Source organism: Hypanus sabinus, chromosome 13 (assembly GCF_030144855.1).
Source record: "Hypanus sabinus isolate sHypSab1 chromosome 13, sHypSab1.hap1, whole genome shotgun sequence".
In the NCBI taxonomy this organism is placed as follows: Eukaryota; Metazoa; Chordata; class Chondrichthyes; order Myliobatiformes; family Dasyatidae; genus Hypanus; species Hypanus sabinus.
The window spans coordinates 67,989,135-68,011,430 of NC_082718.1; the positions used below are offsets into that span (position 1 = coordinate 67,989,135).

Consider the following 22,296-nt stretch of genomic DNA (forward strand, 5'->3'; position numbering starts at 1 on the left):
CAGGTGCAAACCATCCCTCCTGTACACACCCTGCCTTCCCTGGAAGAGAGCCCAATGATCTAAAAATCTTATGCTCTCTCTCCTCCACCAACTCTTTAGTCAAACATTAAACTATATAATCTTCCTGGTTCTGGTCTCACTAGCATATGGCACAAGTAGCAATCCTGAGATCATAACCCCGGAATGTTGCCCTTTAACTTAGCACCTAACTCCCAGAACTCCCCATGCAAAACCTTGTCAATCGTCCTACCCATGCCATTGGTACCTACACGGACCACAACCTCTGGCTGTTCACCCTCCCACTTCAGAATGCTGAGGACTAGATCCAAGATTTCCCAGGCTCTGGCACCCAGGAGGCAACATACCACCCAGGGATCTCAGTCTCACCCACAGAACCTCCTGTCCATTCTCCTCCCCTATTGCCTCTTCTCCACCACTCCTTTTGAGTCACAGAGCCAGACGCAGCACCAGAAACCCAACCATTGTGACCTTCCTCTGCTAGATTGAAGTGATATACCTGTTGTTGAGGGGGATTGCTACAGTACTCTGCAGTGGCACCTTAACCCCTTTTCCCCTTCCTGTCACCCAGTTTCCTGTGCCTTGCACCTTGGGTGTAACTACCCATTTGTATGTCCTATCTCTCACCTGCTCAGCCTCCCAAATGATCCAGAGTTCATCCAGTTCCAGCTCCAATTCCTTAAAGTGGATTGTCAGATGCTGTAGCTGGATGCACTTCTCACAGTTGCAGTCGTCAGGGACACTGGAGATCTCCCTGCCTTCCCAACCCTGCAAGAGGAGCATTTCACCATCCTGCCTGGCATAAGAACATAACAAACAGGAGCAGGAATAGGCCATGTGGCCCATCGAGCCTGCTCTTCCATTCAATAAGACATTGGCTGATCTGACCATGGACTCATTTCTAGCGACTGCCTTTTCCACTACTATGCAAAAATCTTGTCTTAAAATATCTCTACTGTCCTAGCTGAGCAGATATAAAAGATGGAAAACAAAAACTTAATCTAGAGCTTTTCTTGAAAGATCATTACCAATGCCTTCAACTACCTCCTTCAGAAGCCTGGGGTGTAGTCAATCTGGTTCAGGTGACTTATCCACCTTCAGACATCTCAGTGAGTTTGTGAAAGTGAACAAAAACAATTAAGGGTTTATACTTTCATAACAAAAAAAAACTTTCCAGAGCTAGTTAAATGCGAACTGCTAGAGGAAGACAGTGGATTAGACAGCATCTACTGATGCAAAGGAATACTTGATATTTTGGATCAAGATCTGATGCAATGCCTTGATTTGAGAAGTCAATCATGAGCACAGAAAGATGATTTATTAACCCGTTTAAGAATCTTATTCCATCTTTCATCAGAAATCTGACAATTTAGGTCATCCTCACAAGCTTTTTTTATTTTATCTAAAAAGTCTTGTCTAAAATCAATCAACAAGTTATAGATACCAGTAGTAGAACTATTAACAAAAGGTTTTAGATTTAAAAGATCGTCCAGTAAATTTTTATCAGGACCTATAGGAAAAGTAGTTAATTGGAAACTTAAGAAATCTCTAATTTGAAGATATCTGTAAAAATGTGTTTTTAGAGGAGTGCAAATTTAGTTGACAATTGGTCAAATGAAGCAACAGATCCTGAGATAAACCGGTCCCAAAAACACATAATACCTAGTTCATCCCAATCCTTAAAGACTTTGTCAGTCATGGAAGGGATAAAAAAAAATAATTAAGGAGAATGGTAGATGATAATGAAAAATTCGCTAAACCAAAAAATTTTCTAAATTAAGACCAGATCCTTAAAGTTTGCTTAACAATTATGTTATCTGTTGTTTTATTTGCTGAAAAAGAGTATGATCCAAGAAGAGAGACAATAGAGAAATTTTTTTTACAGAATTAACTTCTAAGGAGACCCACGATGGGCAATCTTTACGATAAATATAATAGGACCACAAAGTAATATTCTTTATATTGCCAGCCCAACAGTAAAACCTAAAATTGGGTAGGGCTAATCCACCCATCTCTTTATTTCTTTGTAGGTAAACTTTACTGAAACAAGCTTGTTTATTATTCCAAATATATGATGTTAAAATTGAATCTAAAGAATCAAAGTAGGTCTTAGGAATAAAAATAGGTAAAGCCTGAAAAAGATAGAAAAATTTAGGAAGAATCTTCATTTTAATTGAATTAATTCAGCCAATTAGGGATAAAGAAAGAGGAGACCATTTAGAAAGCGTCTTTTTCACATAATTCAATAAGGGGTTTAAGTTTTCTTTAAATAAATTCTTGAAGTTTTTAGTAATTGTTACACCTAGATATGTAAATTGACTTTTAACAACTTGGAATGGAAATTTGGCATTTGATGACATTAGGTCACTTTTATGTAAGTTCAGCTTATATCCTGAAAAAAAAACTAAACTGGGAAATTAAAGAAAGATCCGAAGGTAAAGAAGTTTCAGTGTTAAGAGATAAAAAGTAAAATATCATCATCATTCTCTTCTACAATTTAAAGTGGTTCATAGAGCTTACATTTCTAAACAGAAGCTGTCCAGTTTTTATCCGAACGTTTCTCCACTTTGTAATAAATGCAACTCTGCTGATGCCTCTTTAATTCATATGTTTTGGTTTTGCCCTAAAATTGAAAAGTTTTGGCGGGAAGTATTCCATACCTTCTCACAACTTTTTAGGGTCCAATTTGCCCAAATCCCCTTACTGCCTTGTTTGGTATTATTGCAAATGAAGATATAACTTTAAATATTCTTAAGTTTTAGTTTTTACCTCTCTTTTAGCAAGGAGAGCAATCTTGCTTAAATGGAAGGAGTCTACCCCTCCTACACATCTTCAATGGCTATGTGATATTATGCCTTACTTAAATTTAGAAAAAGATCCACTGCTCAGTCTTAAATTCAAAACCATCTTTTTATGATATCTGAGGACCTTTCCTAAATTACTTTCCCAATTTATAAAGTTTAATAGTGCACAGACTTTTATGTATATTTTTATTTTCTCTTCTTAAGCAAATATGTTTTTTTTCTAATTATCCATTATCATCCATCAGCTTTTTTCTTTGGTAGCTGGCAGGGGGTTGACTTTTTATTTTATAAAAAATTTCTTTTATGATGTATGACCTATCTTTAAATTTTTGATTACAGACTGGTTTTTGTGATATGCTATAACATTTTGATCAATTTTATTACAATATATGAATGTACATAATTTATGTTGAGATGTATCTATGTGTTGCACTTTGTAAATCTTGTTTTTTCTTCTGAATAAAAATATAGTAAAAAGAACAAAGAGAAGTCAATCATCCTGTTGTCTCCATAGATGCTGCTCAACCTGAATTTTTCTAACAACTTGTTTTTGGGTTCAGTTTACAGTATCTACAGTCTTGTATCTTCTATGAATAGTGTATTTCGAACTGTGTAACGAACAGGAAACAGAAAAGCATCTTTGAACACTGGAGAAAAAAACAGTAGAATTACAGCTGAAGAAATTAAAACCACCTCACTCACCATTCGCCCATATATCTTGATTGGCAATCCACATTTATCACAGAAATGAACTGGGGTGTCATCTTTTTCACCCAACAAATTTACCTGTAAAACACATTTGACCAGATTATTCCCATACCCAAGAATACAATACATTTATATACACACACACACGTTTCCACGTTTCCCCTGCTATCTGAAGGTACAGCGTTCCTATGAAACCGTCTGTAAGCCAAAATGTCGTAAAGTGAAGAAGTAATTACCATTAATTTATATGGGAAAATTTTTTGAGCATTCCCAGACCCAAAAAAAACCTACCAAATTATACCAAATTACACATAAAAGCTAAAATATCACTAATATATAGTAAAAGCAGGAATGATATGATAAATATACAGCCTATATAAAGTAGAAATATTGTATGTACGGTGTAGTTTCACTGATCACAATCGGGAAGCCTGCGAGCTAAAATCAATTTGGAGAAAAAAATTGACACATACACACGTAGACGCATACGTACATGCGTAAGCACGTACACGCATGCACACACAACTGCATGCACAAGGCTTCACTGTCACAGCAGTATTTCTCGAGGTAAACATACATATAAAGCGGGTGTCTTTTTATCATAAAAGCGAAAATTCTCTTTGGTTAGCGAAAACAGGTCCTAATGTAGGTCTTTTGTAACAGCAAGCTGCTGTAAAGCGAATGTTCAACAAACAGGGGACACCTGTATGTGTGTGTGTGTGTATATATTTTTTTTGATATAGATATATAATCTATATATACAAAAGGATATTTATTTGTATCAAAAAGTTACCTTAAAATCCCAGAAAAACTGCAGAGAGAATCTGCGCTGGTTCCCAAACACTTCTCCACCCTTACATTCATAGATCTCATCTTCATTATAGTCAAAGCCTTCTGAAAGATACCAGAGTGAAAAGTTTTACAAGAGAATCTGTTGTCAATACGTTCACAAGCAAGAAATTCGGGAGAAGTATAGAATGATACACAGTGAGATAAAAAAGCACAGCTATTATACACCAGGGTTGAGAGGCAGTACCCAACATGGCTTTGTCTGTGGGACATCACGTATTAAAACCTAAAACTGAGTTTCTTGCTGATGTTACCCAAAATGTCAATTAGCACATGGCAGCAAATGCAGCTTACATGGAGTTCAGTAAGGGCTTTGATGAAGTTCCATATGCTAAGCTGTTCAAGGAGGTTAGATTGCATTGGGTCCAGGAGAGCTGGCTACCTGAATACAAAATGATGGTAGATAGCAGGGGGTGACATACAAGGCTGTCTATTGGACTGGAGGGCTGTAAACTGTGGTGTGCCTCAGAGGTTGGTACTGAGCCCATTGCTGTTTGTTATTCATGTCAATGATTTGAATAAGAATGTACATGGCATGGTTAATAAGTCCGTTTGTTTTCAAAGGTTTCTCGATCCTCCAGCTTGCTATGTTGTATGCCCGTCTTCTGCTTTTTTGCTCTATTTGACTTCCCTTATCTGCCCAGTCACCTTATCCTCTCTTTAGAATGCTGAGAATTGCCTTTTCTCTAATGGGTTCAACTACAAGCTGCTCTAAAAAGCCAACTTGTAAGCATTTCACAAACTCTTTCTCCTGGGATCTAGCACCAACCTGATTGTCCCAATTACCCTGCATACTGAAATCCAAACATTGCCTTTTTTACATGCTTCCTCTATCTCCCAAATCCTAGCTACTGTTTGAGGCATGTATATAACTCCTATTAGGATCATTTTACCCGTGCAGTTTCTCAACTCTACCCACAAGCATTCTACATCTTTTGATCCTGTTACAGGTTTCCCCCGCAATCCGATGGTAGAGCGTTCCTATGAAACTGCTTGTAATCTGAATAGTCATAAAGCAAAGAAGCAATTACCATTAATTTATATGGAAAAATTTTTGAGCGTTCCCACCCAAAAAAAACCTACCAAATCAAAGCAAATAGCACATGAAACCTAAAATAACACTAACATATAGTAAAAGCAGAAATGATATAATAAATTTACACCCTATATAAAGTAGAAATACTGTAGGTACGGTGTAGTTTCACTTAGCAAACTCGGGAAGGCAGCGAACCAAAATCGATTTGGAGGAAAAAAAATTGGCACGTAAACGCATGCGTAAAAAACTGCCCGCACAAGGCTTCATAGTCTTTCTCGGGGTAAACACACATATAAATCGGGCATCTTTTTTTTCGTAAAAGCGAAAATCCTCTTTAGTCAGCAAAAACAGGTACTAATGCAAGTCTTTCGTAACAGCCAGTTGTTGTAAATCGAAAAGCAGGGGCCACCTGTACTTTGTAAGAATTTGATTTCATATTTTTTTTACACAAACAATGCCACCCCATCTCCTCTACCAACATATTTGTCCTTTTGATACAAGTCAAGTCACTTTTGTTGTCATTTCGACCATAACTGCTATGTACAGTACATAGTAAAAATGAGACAACGTTATGGTGTTACATGACGCAGTACAAAAACTAGACTGAACTACATAAAAAACAGAGAGAAAAAAAAACTACACTAAACTATAGACCTACCTAGGACTGCATAAAGTGCACAAAACAGTGCAGGCGTTACAATAAATAATAAACAGGACGATAGAGCAGTAAGGTGTCAGTCCAGGCTCTGGGTATTAAGGAGTCTGATAGCTTGGGGCAGGGGTCGGCAACGTTTACCACTGAAAGAGCCAATATGGACCCATTTCCCACAGAAAAGAAAACACTGGGAGACACAAAACCCGTTTGACATTTAAAATGAAATAACACCGCATACAATGGTTTTTTTTGCCTTTATACTATGTATAAACAAACTATAATGTGTTGCATTTATGAAATTGATGAACTCCTGCAGAGAAAACGAAATTACATTTCTGCATGCAACAAAAACATTTTGAACTCCGAAAAAAAGACGTTGGGTTGAAGGTTACTCCATAGTTAGCCTACCTTGGATCGAAGAATTAAAAGAAAGCGCGCACTGGCGGGTTTCAGGCATTGGCAGTGGTGATGTATATTAATAGCGATAAAAAACACGTTGTAGCAGTGTGCTACACGCAGTGCTAAAATAAAGACACTGCAGTCAAAGGTAGCTTTATTCGAACTAAACAGCCTTGCTTTAAAGCCTCCCTCAACCCGTCCCCGTGGGCGCGGATGCTCCAAAAGACACGTACTCACAAACCCCCGTAGGCTATCTCCCTTACCGGAACGGTGGCTAATTGTGAGCCGGTTCGGATGTGCCAGGAAATGGGATTGTACAAGATCACCGTAATCTTCAAATTTCGAATTACATTTCAAAAACTAACAAACCACGGGGAGCCGCATCACATAGATGAAAGAGCCGCATGCGGCTCCGGAGCCGCGGGTTGCCGACCTCTGGCTTGGGGGAAGAAACTGTTACATAGTCTGGCAGTGAGAGCCCAAATGCTTCGGTGCCTTTTCCTAGACAGCAGGACGGAGAAGAGGTTGTACAAGTGGTGCGTGGGGTCCTTTATAATGCTGTTTGCTTTGCGGATGCAGCGTGTAGTGTAAATGTCCGTGATGACAGGAAGAGAGACCCCAATGATCTTCTCAGCTGACCTCACTATCCGCTGCAGGGTCTTGCATCCGAGATGGTGCAATTTCTAAACCAGGCAGTGATTCAGTTGCTCAGGATGCTCTCAATACAACCCCTGTAGAATGTGATGAGGATGGGGGGGGGGTCGGGGGGAGATGGACTTTCCTCAGCCTTCACAGAAAGCAGGGACACTGCTGGGCTTTCTTTGCTATGGAGCTGGTGTTGAGGGACTAGGTGAGATTCTCTGCCAGGTGAACACCTAGAAATACAATATGTGTCCTTATAACCATATAACCATTACAGCACGGAAACAGGCCATCTCAACTCTTCTAGTCCGTGCCAAACTCTTACTCTCACCTAATCCCACTGGTCTGCACTCAGCCCATAACCCTTCATTCCTTTCCTGTCCATATACCTATCCAATTTTTTTAAAATGACAAAATCTACCACTTCTACTAGAAGCTCGTTCCACACAGCTACCACTCTCTGAGTAAAGAAATTCCCCCTCGCATTACCCCTAAACTCTTGTCCCTTAACTCTCAACTAATGTCCTCTTGTTTGAATCTCCCCTACTCTCAATGGAAAAAGCCTATCCATGTCTATCTATCCCCCTCATGATTTTAAATACCTCTATCAAGTCCCCCCTCAACATTCGACACTCCAAAGAATAAATAGACAATAGACAGTAGGTGCAGGAGTGGGCCATTCGGCCCTTCTAGCCAGCACCACTGTGATCATGGCTGATCATACACAATCAGTACCCTGCTCCTGCCCTCTCCCCAAATCCTTTGACCCCGCTATCTATAAGAGCTCTATCTAACTCTCTCTTGAGTGCATCCAGAGACTTGGCCTCCACTGCCTTCTGGGGCAGAGCATTCCACATATCCACCACTCTCTGGGTGAAAAAGTTTTTCCGCATCTCTGTTCTAAATGCTCTACCCCTTATTCTTAAACTGTGGCCTCTAGTTCTGGACTCACCCATCAGCGGGAACATGCTTCCTGCCTCCAGTGTGTCCAATCCCTTAATAATCTTATAAGTTTCAATCAGATCCCCTCTCATCCTTCTAAATTCCAGTGTATACAAGCCCAGTTGCTCCAATCTTTCAACATATGACATATGACAGTCCCGCCATTCCGGCAATTAACCTCGTGAACCTAACTCCCTCAATAGCAAGAATGTCCTTCCTCAACTTTGGAGGCCAAAACTGCACACAATACTCCAGGTGGAGTCTCACCAGGGCCCTGTACAGCTGCAGAAGGACCTCTTTACTCCTATACTCAATTCCTCTTGTTATAAAGGCCAGCATGCTATGAACTTTCTTCACTGTCTGCTGTACCTACATGCTTGCTTTCATTGACTGCTGTACAAGAACACCTAGATCTCGTTGTACTTCCCCTTTTCCTAACTTGACTCCATTTAGATAGTAATCTGCCTTCCTGTTCTTGCCACCAAAGTGGATAACCTTACATTTATCCACATTAAACTGCATCTGCCATACATTTGCCCACTCACCCAACCTGTCCAAATCACCCTGCATTCTCATAACATCCTCCTGACATTTCACACTACCACCCAGCTTTGTGTCATCAGCAAATTTGCTAATGTTATTTTTAATCCCTTCATCTAAATCATTAATGTATATTGCTGCGGTCCCAGCACCAAACCTTGCGGTACCCCACTGGTCACAGCCTGCCATTCCGAAAGGGACCCGTTAATTGCTACTCTGTTTCCTATCAGCCAGCCAACTTTCAATCCATGTCAGTACTTTGCCCCCAATACCATGTGCCCTAATTTTGCCCACTAATCTCCTATGTGGGACTTTATCAAAAGCTTTCTGGAAGTCCAGGTACACTACATCCACTGGATCTCCCTTGTCCATTTTCATAGTTACATCCTCAAAAAACTCCAGAAGATTAGTCAAGCATGATTTTCCCTTCATAAATCCATGCTGACTCGGACTGATCCTTCTACCGCTATCCAAATGTGTTGTAATTTCCTCTTTTATAATTGACTCCAGCATCTTTCCCACCACTGACGTCAGGCTAACCGGTCTATAATTCCTTGTTTTCTCTCTCCCTCCTTTCTTGAAAAGTGGGACAACATTAGCCACCCTCCAATCAGCAGGAACTGTTCCTGAATCTATAGAACATTGGAAAATGATTACCAATGCATCCACGATTTCTAGTGCCACCTCTTTAAGTACCCTGGGATGCAGACCATCAGGTCCCGGGGACTTATCAGCCTTCAGACAACAGTCTATCCAACACCGTTTCTTGCCTAATATAAATTCCCTTCAGTTCATCCTTTACCCTAGTTCCTTTGGCCACTATTACATCTGGGAGATTGTTTGTGTCTTCCCTAGTGAAGACAGATCCAAAGTACCTGTTCAATTCATCTGCCATTTCCTTGTTCCCCATAATAAATTCACCCGTTTCTGTCTTCAATGGCCCAATTTTGGTCTTAACTATTTTTTTGCTATTCACATACCTAAAGAAGCTTTTACTATCCTCCTTTATATTCTTGGCTAGTATTTTTCTTAGTATATGTATATCCTTGAATATTCATTTCCCAGGCTCTGTCCGCCTGAAGCCATGTCTCTGTTATTCCCACAACATCGTACTTGCCAATTTCCAACTGAGTCTCAAGCTCATCTACTTTTTTCATCTACATTTTTTCTTGGCGTATTGCCTTTTTTGTTATCTTCTGTTGCTCTTTAAAAGCTTCCCAGTCCTCCGGTTTACCGCTCATTTTGCTATGTTGTACTTCTTCTGTTTTATTTTTATAATGCCCTTTACTTCCCTCGTCAGCCAAGGCCGCCCCTTACTCCCCTTAGGATCTTTCTTCCTCTTTGGAATGAACCGATCCTGCACCTTCTGCATTATTCCCAGAAATACCTGCCATTGTTGTTCCACTGTCTTCCCTGCTAGGGTATTGTTCCATTGAACTTTGGCCAGCTCCTCTCTCATAGCTCCACAGTTCCTTTTGTTCAACTGTAATACTGACACATCCGATTTTCCCTTCTCCTTCTCAAATTGTAGGTTAAACCATATCATATTATGGTCACTACCTCCTAATGGTTCCTTTACCTCGAAGTCCCTGATCAAATCCGGTTCATTGCACAACACTAAATCTAGAATTGCCTTCTCCCTGGTAGGCTCCAGTACCAGCTATTCTAAGAATCCATCTCAGAGGCACTCCACAAACTCCCTTTCTTGGGGTCCAGTGCCATTCTGATTCTCCCAGTCTACCTGCATGTTGAAATTCCCCATTACAACTGTATCATTACCTTTGCGACATGCCAATTTTAACTCTTCATTCAACTTACACCCTACATCCAGACTGCTGTTTGGGGGCCTGTAGATAACTCCCATTAGGGTCTTCCTACCCTTAGAATTTCTAAGTTCTATCCATACTGACTCTACATCCCTTGATTCTATGTCCCCCCTCGCAAGGGGCTGAATATTATTCCTCACCAACAGAGCCACCCCACCCCCTCTTCCAGTCAGTCAGTCTTTTTGATAAGATGTATATCCTTGAATATTCACTTCCCAGGTCCTGTCCGCTTGAAGCCATGTCTCTGTTATTCCCCCAACATTGTACTTGCCAATTTCCAACTGAGTCTCAAGCTCATCTACTTTATTCCTTATACTTCTTGCATTCATATATAATACTTTTAATTCGTTACTCCCCCCTCCTTTCATATCAATTCCTATTTCACTTGGCCATACTGTATGATCTCTTCTTGAGCTTTCTACTCTATTGATTCTGTTGTCCTTTTTAACTTTTCTTATTTTCACTTTCCCTTTAACTCCATCCTTATATTTCCAGTTCATCCCCTCCCCCCCCCACTACTTAGTTTAAACACATCCGTATTGCAGTGGCAAACCTGTCTGCCAGAATGCTGGTTCCCTGCCTATTAAGGTGCAACCCGTCCCTTTTGTACAATTCATCCCTACCCCCAAGAATGTAAATCCTTGCTTCCTGCACCAGTTCCTCAGCCACACATTCAGATCGATTATCTCCCTGTTCCTGCCCTCTCCAGCACGAGGAACTGGAAGCAAACCAGAGATAACCACCCTGGAAGTCCTGCTTTTCAGCCTTCTTCCGAGTTATTTGAAGTCCCGCTGCAGAATGTCCTTCCTCTTCTTCCAGATGTCATTTGTGCCGACATGCACTACCACTTCCGGCTGTTCACCTTCACCCTTGAGGATTCCCGTGATGTCCTGGATCCTTGCACCAGGGAGGCAACACACCATCCTTAAATTTCACCTGTTGCCACAGAAACCCCTTTCCATACCTCTTACTATGGAGTCCCCTACTACCACGGCTCTTCCTGATGTCTGACTCCTCGGCTCGCAGACTTGTCCGCCTCGCAGACTGGCATTCTTCTGTCCCGACAGCTTCCAAGAGGGAGAACCTGTTTACGAGAGGAGAGGTACATCCCCTGGGGTCTCCTGTACTTCAAGCATCCTTTCCTTCCTCATCGTCACCCTCTTTCTCTCTTCCGGTATCCTCAGTGTAACGACCTCACTGTAGGCCCTGTCTAGAAAACTCTCGTTTTCGCAGATAAACCTGAGGTCATCCAGTTCTTTCTTCAGTGCTGCAACATGCTCCTTCAGAAGCTGAATCTGGACACACTTTCCACAGCTGTAGCAGCTGGGGGCACCATCAGTGTCCCTGACCCCCCACATCATGCACGTAGCATACTGAATCAGCTTAGCGGTCATGTCTTCACCCTCTCCAATTGTGCCTGGCGTAGTCTCTTTCCTCAGCCTCCTCGCCGAAGACTCTCAAACCAAAGACTAGCACTTTTCACACCAGGCACTTCCCTCAAAGACCTAACTTCTTCAACCTTTCTCTGTAACTTAGGTGCTGAAACCCAGGTAACATTCTAGTAAATCTCCTCTGTACTCTCTCTATTTTGTTGACATCTTTCCTATAATTTGGTGACCAGAACTGTACACAATACTCCAAATTTGGCCTCACCAATGCCTTGTACAATTTTAACATTACATTCCAACTCCTATACTCAATGCTCTGATTTATAAAGGCCAGCATACCAAAAGCCTTCTTCACCACCCTATCCACGTGAGATTCCACCTTCAGGGAACTATGCACCATTATTCCTAGATCACTCTGTTCTACTGTAATCCTCAATGCCCTACAATTTACTATGTATGTCCTATTTGGATTATTCCTACCAAAGTGTAGCACTTCACATTAAACTCCATCTGCCATCTTTCAACCCACTCTTCTAACTGGCCTAAAAATCTCTCTGCAAGCTTTGAAAGCCTACTTCATTATTCACAACGCCACCTATCTTTAGTATCATCTGCATACATTTTAATCCAATTTACCACCCCATCATCCAGATCATTAATGTATATGTCAAACACCATTGGACCCAGTACAGACCCCTAAGGCACATCACTAGTCACCGGCCTGCAACTTGACAGACAGTTATCCACCACTACTCTCTGGCATCTCCCACCCAGCCCTGTTGAATCTATTTTACTAAGATCCCAACTATGATCTTCTTTCAGCCACAACTTAGCGATGACTGCAATGTCATATCAGCCAATTTCTAACTCCACTATAAGATCATCTACCTTATTTTGTATACTATGTGAATACAAATATTGCACTTTTAGTCCCATTTTCACCAACCTTTCAACTTTGTCTCCATGTTGCCTAAAGTTAAATTCTTATACCTTTACAAACTTTTTTGTCTTATTCTTTATTCTGCAGTTTGGCTTCTCTCAAGAATAAGGAGTAAGATAAGTTTAGAAAGGTATAAGAATCTAATTTCAGGTTGCTTCCCCAATACTGATGCCAATGTCCTAAGTATTCAAACCTACTTCTCCCTCACTAATCTCTGAGCCACACCTTTAGCTGTCTGGTTTTATTAACCCTATACCAATTTGCATGTGGTTGGGCAACTGCTCTAGTCTGAAAAACAATCTTCCAACATCATCCTCAATCAACCCAACCAACTAGTTTCCCCTGGATCCCAAGTGATCCAACATTTCATCCCATTTTACCATGCAGTACCTTATCAGAGACTTTGCTGAAATCCATATAGACATTTCCTTATGTTGCATTCCATGTCACTTCTTTGCTCATTTTCATATCTGCCCAATTCCTTCTATAAACTCCCTTCTTCCTCAACACTGCCCCTTCACCCATCTTTCTATCATTCGCAAACTTGGCACGAAGCCATCAATTCTGTCATACAAATCATTACATAAAACAAAAGTGCCGAAAAGCAATGGACTCAACAGCAACCCCTGAGAAACATCTGGTCACCGTAGCCAACCAGAAAAGGATCCTTTATTTTCTCTCTTTGCACTTGCCAGTCAACTTATCATCTGCCCATGCGCTTTTACCTTGTTTAGTGGTGTCATGTGTGGCACCTTGTCAAAGGCCTTCTGAAAATCTAAGTAAGGAACATCCACTGACTATCCTTTGGCTATCCTGCCTGTTATTTAGTCATAGGATACTGCAGCACAGAAATAGATCTTTCAGTCCATCTAGTCTGTGCCAAACTATCATATCCATGTACTTGTCCACATTTCTTTTAAATGCTGAGATTAAGCCTGCTACTACCACTTCCGCTGGCTGCTTGATCAACACTTGCACCATCATCTCAGTGAAGAGGTTCTCCCTCATGCTCCCCTTATACATTTAATCGTTCACTTTTAATTCATGACCTCTAGTTCTAAAAGATCCAGTCCTGAAGAAGGGTCTTGGACTGAAATATCAACTGTTTATTCATTTCTGCCTGATCTGCTGTTTTTCCAGCATTTTGTGTGTGTTGCACTGGATTTACAGCATCTGAAGAATCTCTTGGAAGGATGCCAACTCTGAAGAAATATAATTTTTTTTCTCCAGTCCTGTATAAGTGCCTTGGGCTGAAAAGTCAACTGTTTATTCATTTCTATAGGTGTTGCCTGGCCTGCTGAGTTCCACCAGCATTGTGTGTGTATCTCTAGTTCTGGTCTTACCAAAGCCCCGTGTAAAAAGCCTGCTCACAGTTAACTTATCACAATAAAATGACATCCCTTCAGAATTGAGATAAGCAGGGACGACTTTTGCCAGAGGGTGGTGAATCTGTGGAATCACTGCCGCAGATGACTATGGAGGACAAGTCATTGGGTATACTTAAAGCAGAGGTGTCAAAGATTATGAGCCGAAGGCAGAAGAGGGTCGAGAAGGATAATCGACCATGATCAGATATTGAAGCAGACCTGATGGGCCGCATGGATATGATACTGAAGTGCCTGTCTGTGTACCTCTCTTATCCCTTCTGGCAGCAAGTACCAGGTATCAACCATTCTCTGTGCAAAAAACACTTCCATCTTCCATTCCAAATCCTCTTTAAACCTCCTCTACTCCTTAACCTGTTTTCTATAGACCTACTAAAGGAAAAGGATTCTAATTATCCAACTGTCCTTACATACTTCTATCATGTCACTCTGAGCCCCTTCAAATCGATGGAAAACAAGCCCACATCCTATCTAGTCTCTCCACAGTATAATCCTCCAATCCAGACAAGATTGGAACATGAAAGTTGGTGGAGTCAATCAAAGATGATTGTCTAAGGATACAGGCACACATAACAGCTGAAAAATTGGCAAAGCAGCCGCAGATGAAATTTAATTCAGATATGTGTGAGGTCACTTTCTGGTAGAATATATAGACCTAAAAAGTTCCTACAGAGGAATATTGGTGTGCAAGTCAAATGCTCCCTGAAAATGGCAATGCTAAATATGATAATGAAAAAGCCATGAAGTATTCTTGCCTTCACAGCCCGCGGCAGTGAGTACAAGAGTTGTCATGTCATGTTGCAATTGTACAAAATATTCATTACACCACACTATTGTGTACAGCTTTGGTCACCCATATGAAATGGAGAGATTAATTAGAACATTGCTTGGAATGGAGAGCTGTAATTAAATGGAATGATTAGATTGGATGGGTTAATTTTCACTAAAAGACTGAGAGGTAACTTATACAGATTTCTAAAATTATGGAGGGCACAGATAAGGTAGTTCTTTTCCCATAATAGCAGAATCCAGAACAATAAGGCAGATTTGTGGTTGGGGTGGAGGGGACTGGGGTGTGAGGAAATCCAAAAGGTCGCTCTTTCCACACAAAAGATAGTGGTTACCGGAAACAAGCTGCCAGAGGTGATAGGGAAACTAGATACAATTACATAATTTAAAAGGCATTTGAACAGATACTTGATAGGAAATCCAGAAGACTACAGAAATTTGGCATGTCCCAATCGGCTCTTACTGATTTTTATTGATGCACACATCATGGGAACCAAGTTCCCCTCTATTGATTCTGTCTATACTTATCACTGCCTCAGTAAAGCACCCAGCATAATCAAAGACACCCACCCACTCTTCTCCCATTGCAGAAGATATAAAGGCCTGAAACCACGTCATCAAATTTGAAGACAGTTTCTATCTCACTGTTATGAGACACTTGAATGGACCTTTCATATAAGATTGACTCTTCAACCTCACAATCTACCGTGTTGTGATCTTACACTTTATCTGTAGCTTGTACATTTTATTCTGTATTGTCATTGTTCTAACTTGCATTGTGTAATGATCTGACCTGTATGCAAGAGAAACTTTTCATTGTACACGTGACAATAATAAACCTATATAAAACAATGTAGATAGGGAGTTATGACGTGGGCCAAAAAGGTACTTTTCAGCTGTACTTATTATTACTGTGATGAGTAGACTGGTAGGACTGAAGGCTAATAAATCCCCGGGTCCAGATGGTCTGCATCCAAGGGTTCTAAAAGAGGTGGCTCAGGAAATTGCGGATGCATTGGTAATCATTTTCCAATGTTCCTTAGATTCAGGATCAGTTCCTGAAGATTGGAGAGTGGCTAATGTTATCCCACTTTTCAAGAAGGGAGGGAAGGAGAAAACGTAGAACTATCGTTTAGCCTAACGTCAGTTGTGGGGAAGATGCTTGAGTCCATTATTAAGGACGAAATAGTGGCACATCTTGATGGCAGTAATAGGATTAGGCCGAGCCAGCATGGGTTTACCAAGGGCAAATCATGCTTGACTAATCTGTTGGAGTTTTTTTGAGGGTGTAACAAGGATGTTAGACGAGGGTAAGCCAGTGGATGTTGTGTACCTAGATTTTCAGAAGGCATTCGATAAGGTGCCACATAGGAGATTGGTGAGTAAAATCAGAGCTCATGGCATTGGGGGCAGGGTTTCAACATGGATAGAAAACTGGTTGGCAGATAGAAAGCAAAGGGTAGCAGTGAATAGGTGTTTCTCGGACTGGCTGGAGATGACTAGTGGGGTACCACAGGGCTTTGTATTGGGACCACAGCTCTTTACGATTTATGTCAACGATTTAGATGAGGGCATTGAAAACTATATCAGCAAGTTTGCTGACGATACTAAACTGGGTGGCAGTGTGACATGCGAAGAGGACGTTAGGAGAATACAGGGAGACTTGGATAGGCTGGGTGAGTGGGCAGATACTTGGCAGATGTCATTCAATGTGAATAAATGTGAAGTTATCCACTTTGGAAGCAGGAACAAGAGGGCAGAGTATTGTCTGAACGGTGTAGAGTTAGGTAAGGGAGAAATGCAAAGAGACCTAGGAGTCCTAGTTCATCAGTCAATGAAGGTGAATGAGCAAGTGCAACAGGCAGTGAAGAGGGCAAATGGAATGTTGGCCTTTATTACAAGGGGAATTGAGTACAAGAGCAAGGATGTCCTTTTGCATTTGTACAGGGCCCTGGTGAGACCACACCTGGAATATTGTGTACAGTTTTGGTCTCCAGGTTTAAGGAAGGACATTCTGGCAATTGAGGAAGTGCAGCGTAGATTCACTAGGTTGATTCCTGGGATGGCAGGGCTGTCTTACGCAGAGAGATTGGAGAGATTGGGCTTGTACACGCTGGAATTGAGGAGATTGAGAGGGGATCTGATTGAAACGTTTAAGATAATTAAAGGATTTGATAGGATTGAGGCAGGAAATATGTTCCAGATGTTGGGAGAGTCCAGTACCAGAGGGCATGGATTGAGAATAAGTTATTTAAAACAGAGTTGAGGAAGAGCTTCTTCTCCCAGAGTTGTGGAGGTGTGGAATGCACTGCCTCGGAAGACGGTGGAGGCCAATTCTCTGGATGCTTTCAAGAAGGAGCTAGATAGATATCTGATGGATAGGGGAATCAAGGGATATGGGGACAAGGCAGGGACTGGGTATTGATAGTGAATGATCAGCCATGATCTCAGAATGCCGGTGCAGACTCGAAGGGCCGAATGGTCTACTTCTGCACCTATTGTCTATAATTACAAGTTTCACTGCACTCACTTCAGCACAATCCTTCCTATAGTGTGGCAAACAGAACTATATAAAATACCCCAAGTATGGTCTGACATGTGATTAATGAAGTTGCAACAGGTCTTGTAATGAAGCCCATAATAAAGTTCGAAATTTTATTTTCCATATCTACCTGAGTCATCATTTTCAGGGAACTATGCACTTGAACCCAAAACTATCTCTGTCAACAATCCTTAGCATTTCACCATTTTGTATACATGTCATATCCCTATTTGATTTTCCCTGTAGTTAACTTGAATTAAATTCCATTTGCCAATGTTTCAACCAACTTTCTATCTGATTTGTATCCTGCTGTGATCTTGGAGAACCCTCCTTATAACCTATGAGAAAGCTAATTTACATATTCTACATTTACTTGCAACTGAGATCAAGGTTCCCAGCAGGAACCAACGCTCACACCGCTGGTCAGTGTGCTGTGTGTCAATCAGAAAAACAACTCACCTGATTACTAAGCCAGTTCTGGATCCATTTTGACAGCTTAGCCAAACACTTTGGTCCAGTTTCCGTTAACTTGCCTTATTTGTCCAAGTCAAATCTGGCAATTTTTGTTTTCAGTTGTATCTGGTAAAGGCTCAGTGTTTATAAACTCTCTCCATATATTTACAATATATCATTGTTCTTCACCACCTGCTAATTGCTCACATTCCCAAAACAATTGCCTTTCCCACTTGAGATTTTGCATGAAACATTAACTCTATTTCCCTTTCTACAAGTGGTACCAGACACGGAAGTGTTTTGAGCACTACTACTAATGGGACATATGACAGTTGTAAGACAACATACCAAAGTGGATGAGAACAAGAGAACTTAATTTCCTTTTAAAAATAGCTGGAAATGCTTAAAAACTACTGTTCAGACCCAGGAACTGAATGTGCATTTACAACATTTATAAGTACAGTTTATTCCAGGGCTACTCACAAGTGAACTCAATGCATCTTTACACCATGAGGATCACTGGAATTTTGATCTCTGTACTTAAAAGGATACAACTTGTTTTGGATGTGATCAGAGTTGCGCCACACAAAATATGTTTTAATTGACCTTTTTACTCACCACCATTAATCCAAAATTAGATCTCTATTATTCTATATTTTGCGCATTTAAGTGGTTGTCTAAATCCCTCAAACAATTAATGTATCTGATTTCACCACCTCCTTTTGCAGCATGTTCCAGATATTAATCACTCTGTAAAAATAAACTCACCCCCAATAAACAACCTACAGGGGCCAGTGTTGGGACCCTTTTCACTTTATATATTAATGATTTGGATGATGGAGTTGATGGCTTTGAGGCCAAGTTTGCTGATGGTATGAAGATGAAGAGGCAAGTAGTGTTAAGGAAGCAAGGAGTCAGCAGAACAGATGGGACGAATGGGGAAAGAAGTAGCAGATGGAATATAACGTAGGGAAGTGCATGGTCATGTACTTTGATAGAAGGAATAAAGGCATAGACTTCTAAGCTGGGAGAAAATTCAAAATTCATGAAGTACAAAGGGACTTGAGAGTCCCTGGATTGAATTCCTTAAAGATTTACTTACATGTTGAGTTGGTAGCAAGGAAGGCAAATTCAATAGCAGCATTCATTTTAAGGACTAAAATATAAAACCATGGATGTAATACTGCGGCTTTCTTTATAAGGCATTGGCTAGACTGCACGGAGTATTGGGAGCAGTGGGCACCTTATCTAAGGGGAAGTTCATGAGAATAATCCTAGGAATGAAAGAGTTAATATATGAGGAGCATTTCATATCTCTGGGCCTGTACTTGCTGGAGTTCAGAAGAATGAGGAGGTATGATTAAAACCTATTGAATATTAAAAGGCCTAGATAGAGTGAATGTAGAGAGGATGTTTGTTACACAGGAGGAGTCTAGGACCAGCAGCACTACCCCAGAATAGAACAGAGATGCGGAGGAATTTCTTTAGCCAGAGGGTGGTAAATTTGTGGAATTCACTGCCACAGAGGCAGTGGAGACAAATTCATTGGGTATATTTAAAGCTACGGTTGATAGATTCTTGACTAGTCAGGGCATCAAATGTTAAGGAGATAAGCGGGAGATTAGGGCTGAGGGGGATAATAAGCCAGTCATGCTGCAATTGTGGAAGAGACTCGAAGGGCTGAATGGTCTAATTCTGCTTTTCTGTCTTGTGGTCTTTAAATCTCATTCTTGTCATCTTAAATCTGTACCCTATTGTTTTTGAGACCCCGACCATGAAAAAAACATTCTGACTATCTGAGGGGCAAGGGCTGACTGCTCGATCCCAAGAGGTGAGGCAGTTTACACAACATAAATAAAGGGAAATAGTGTTCAGAGAACCAAGTTACAGAATCTACCACATTATTGAATGAAAACAGAAAACCATGGAAACATTTTTGAGAAATAAGACCAGATCTGTTTCTTCAGTTTGTTACTCACTGATGGTGAATGAACAATTATCTCACAACAAAAAAATTAACAACAGTGTAACAGAAAATTAAACAATTATTAACTCCAATTTGCAGTTGGATAACTGACTACATCTAAAGCAGAGACCCTTTGGTCTTTGGTGCAAATTCTATCTGGGTCATTCGTTACCAAATCGAGTTGTAATATTCAATTGAACTAAAGAGTTATTTTCATCATATCTGAGCAATATACCTTCATCCGTGGGGACTGACTTTGAAGAATTCCTGTTCATATTTCTCTGACTTCGAGCTGAGATTCGATTTCGGTTAGACTGTTTGGAAATCAGTTTGATGGGGATTCGCCTACGAACGTCAACACCGCCAAGACATCCAGAATTATCAGTGGCTTGCAGATCTTTATCTTTGGAAATAGAAAGACATTGTATTGGAATGAGTAGCAATTGAACATATAAATACAGACGTGAAACAAACAATAGAATCAAATCACAATTAAAAAGAACGGCAGCTGGACACAAAGGGTGAGACAGAGTTCGGTGGGGTGTGGGTTAGGGATCACAGATGAAGAAGGGAAGTTTAGGTGGGGGTATCAAGTAAATGGCACAGGGAGAAGTGGGGATCGGGGGGGGGGGCGATAAGGCAGGGAACACGAGGGAATGAGGCGAAGGTCACGGTGTTTCAATGAGGAAGTGCCACGGGAGGGTACATACGTGCCCGCGCTTTGCACGGTTCACCCGCCACCACACCACAAGGGCTGTGCGCGGCGTCGAATGACTTCTCCCGTGAGGACAAGAGGCCTTTTAGCGGGGTGTCAGTGAGTGAGAACACAGAAGGGCCAAGGCCGACAGATATCCTACCACCACCGGCCTCGCTTCGCTCAGGCGGGCAATGACGGAGCGATGCGGAGCCTAGGGCGGTGATGTGCGGGAGCGGCTGCTTCACGCCGTAAACCAGTAAGCGATGGGAACAGAGACCACAGGCCGACAAGCCCCAAATACTCACCTCCCTCCTCCATCTTGAATGAAGCATTGTGGGAAGGAGGAGGTGGAGTCCGTAACCGGGCAACGGGGGGGGGAGGGGCCTAGCCTGGCCTGGCCTGGCCAGGCGCCTCAAGCTTCAGAATGGAGGGATGTGTTCTTGGGCGAGTGGTGGAGTTAGGGGAGGGTGGTAGTGAATAGGCAGACATGATGGGGTAAGGCTTGAAAAGAGTATGGTAGTGAATAGAGTGGGAATGAGGATAGTGAGTTGGTGGTGTAAAGGGAGGATGATAGTTGTGAGTTGGGTGCAGTATGGAGGAATGAGGGGAGGGTGATAGGGGTTGGGGAAATGTGAGAATGAAGGAAAGGAACAGTGGGGGAGTAAGGGGTGGGAATAGGGGCTGAGGGAAGGGATAGTGAGTTGAGAGAGATTTGAGGAGTGAGGCAATAAGGGCAAAAACCTAATCTAACACATGGTCTGGTAAGCCTTTGATGTCCACTGTGGGACAGCAATGTATATGGACACTATGACTACAATTACCATAGCTATGGTCTAACCATTATCCTGTATACTTACAGTGAGACATCCTTATTCAACTACTCAAAGCCTTTTCCAACAAAGGCCATCATACCATTTGCTTTCTAACCTGCGTCTCTGAAGTCTCTGCATTCTGTTGGCTACTCAAGTTCAGCTATTGACATACTCATGGTAAAATCGTGGACATGTCTGGTAACACTTACATCCACTTTGCTGAAATCCTTTGAGTGACGAGCCGGCCTGAGAAGTTACTTGGATCTGCTCCAAATTGCCTACCGGCACAACAGATGCCGTTTCATTGGCTCTTCACTCAATTCTGGAACATCTGGACAGCAAAGCTGCATTCATCAGGATGTTCTTTATCGACCACAGCTCAGCAACAAATAATATCGTCCCCTCAAAACTAATCAATAAGCTTCAAGATCTTGGCTTAATACCACCTTATACAATTGGATCCTCGATTTCCTCACTTGCAAACAATAGACAACAGACATAGGTGCAGAAGTAGACCATTCGGCCCCTTGAGTCTGCACCGCCATTCTGAGATCATGGCTGATCATTCACTATTAATACCCAGTCCCTGCCTTGTCCCCATATCCCTTGATTCCCCTATCCATCAGATATCTAGCTCCTTCTTGAAAGCATCCAGAGAATTGGCCTCCACCGTCTTCCGAGGCAGTGCATTCCACACCTCCACAACTCTCTGGGAGAAGAAGTTTTTCCTCAACTCTGTTTTAAATAACTGACCTCTTATTCTCAATCCATGCCCTCTGGTACTGGACTCTCCCAACATCTGGAACATATTTCCTGCCTCAATCCTATCAAATCCTTTAATTATCTTAAACGTTTCAATCAGATCCCCTCTCAATCTCCTTAATTCCGGCGTGTACAAGACCAAT

The 22,296-nt window shown here is 41.5% G+C and overlaps 1 protein-coding gene across 2 annotated transcripts in view; it reads right to left on the minus strand.

The window, feature by feature from the left end:
* The window catches only part of LOC132403967 (E3 ubiquitin-protein ligase Hakai-like), a 46,838-nt gene extending 25,912 nt beyond the window's left edge, over positions 1 to 20,926 (minus strand). Inside the window, exons 1-4 of one of the 2 annotated variants that reach the window (XM_059987856.1) lie at positions 20,885 to 20,926; positions 20,118 to 20,285; positions 4,324 to 4,421; positions 3,525 to 3,608 (exon numbers count right to left, since the gene is read on the minus strand). In XM_059987856.1, the coding sequence (XP_059843839.1) occupies positions 3,525 to 3,608; positions 4,324 to 4,421; positions 20,118 to 20,285; positions 20,885 to 20,897 (363 nt within the window). In that variant the 5' untranslated portion in view covers positions 20,898 to 20,926. Of the gene's footprint in view, positions 1 to 3,524; positions 3,609 to 4,323; positions 4,425 to 20,117; positions 20,286 to 20,884 lie in introns of both variants that reach the window. The other variant, XM_059987855.1, reaches the window with a different exon arrangement.
* Between the last annotated feature and the right edge of the window lie 1,370 nt (positions 20,927 to 22,296).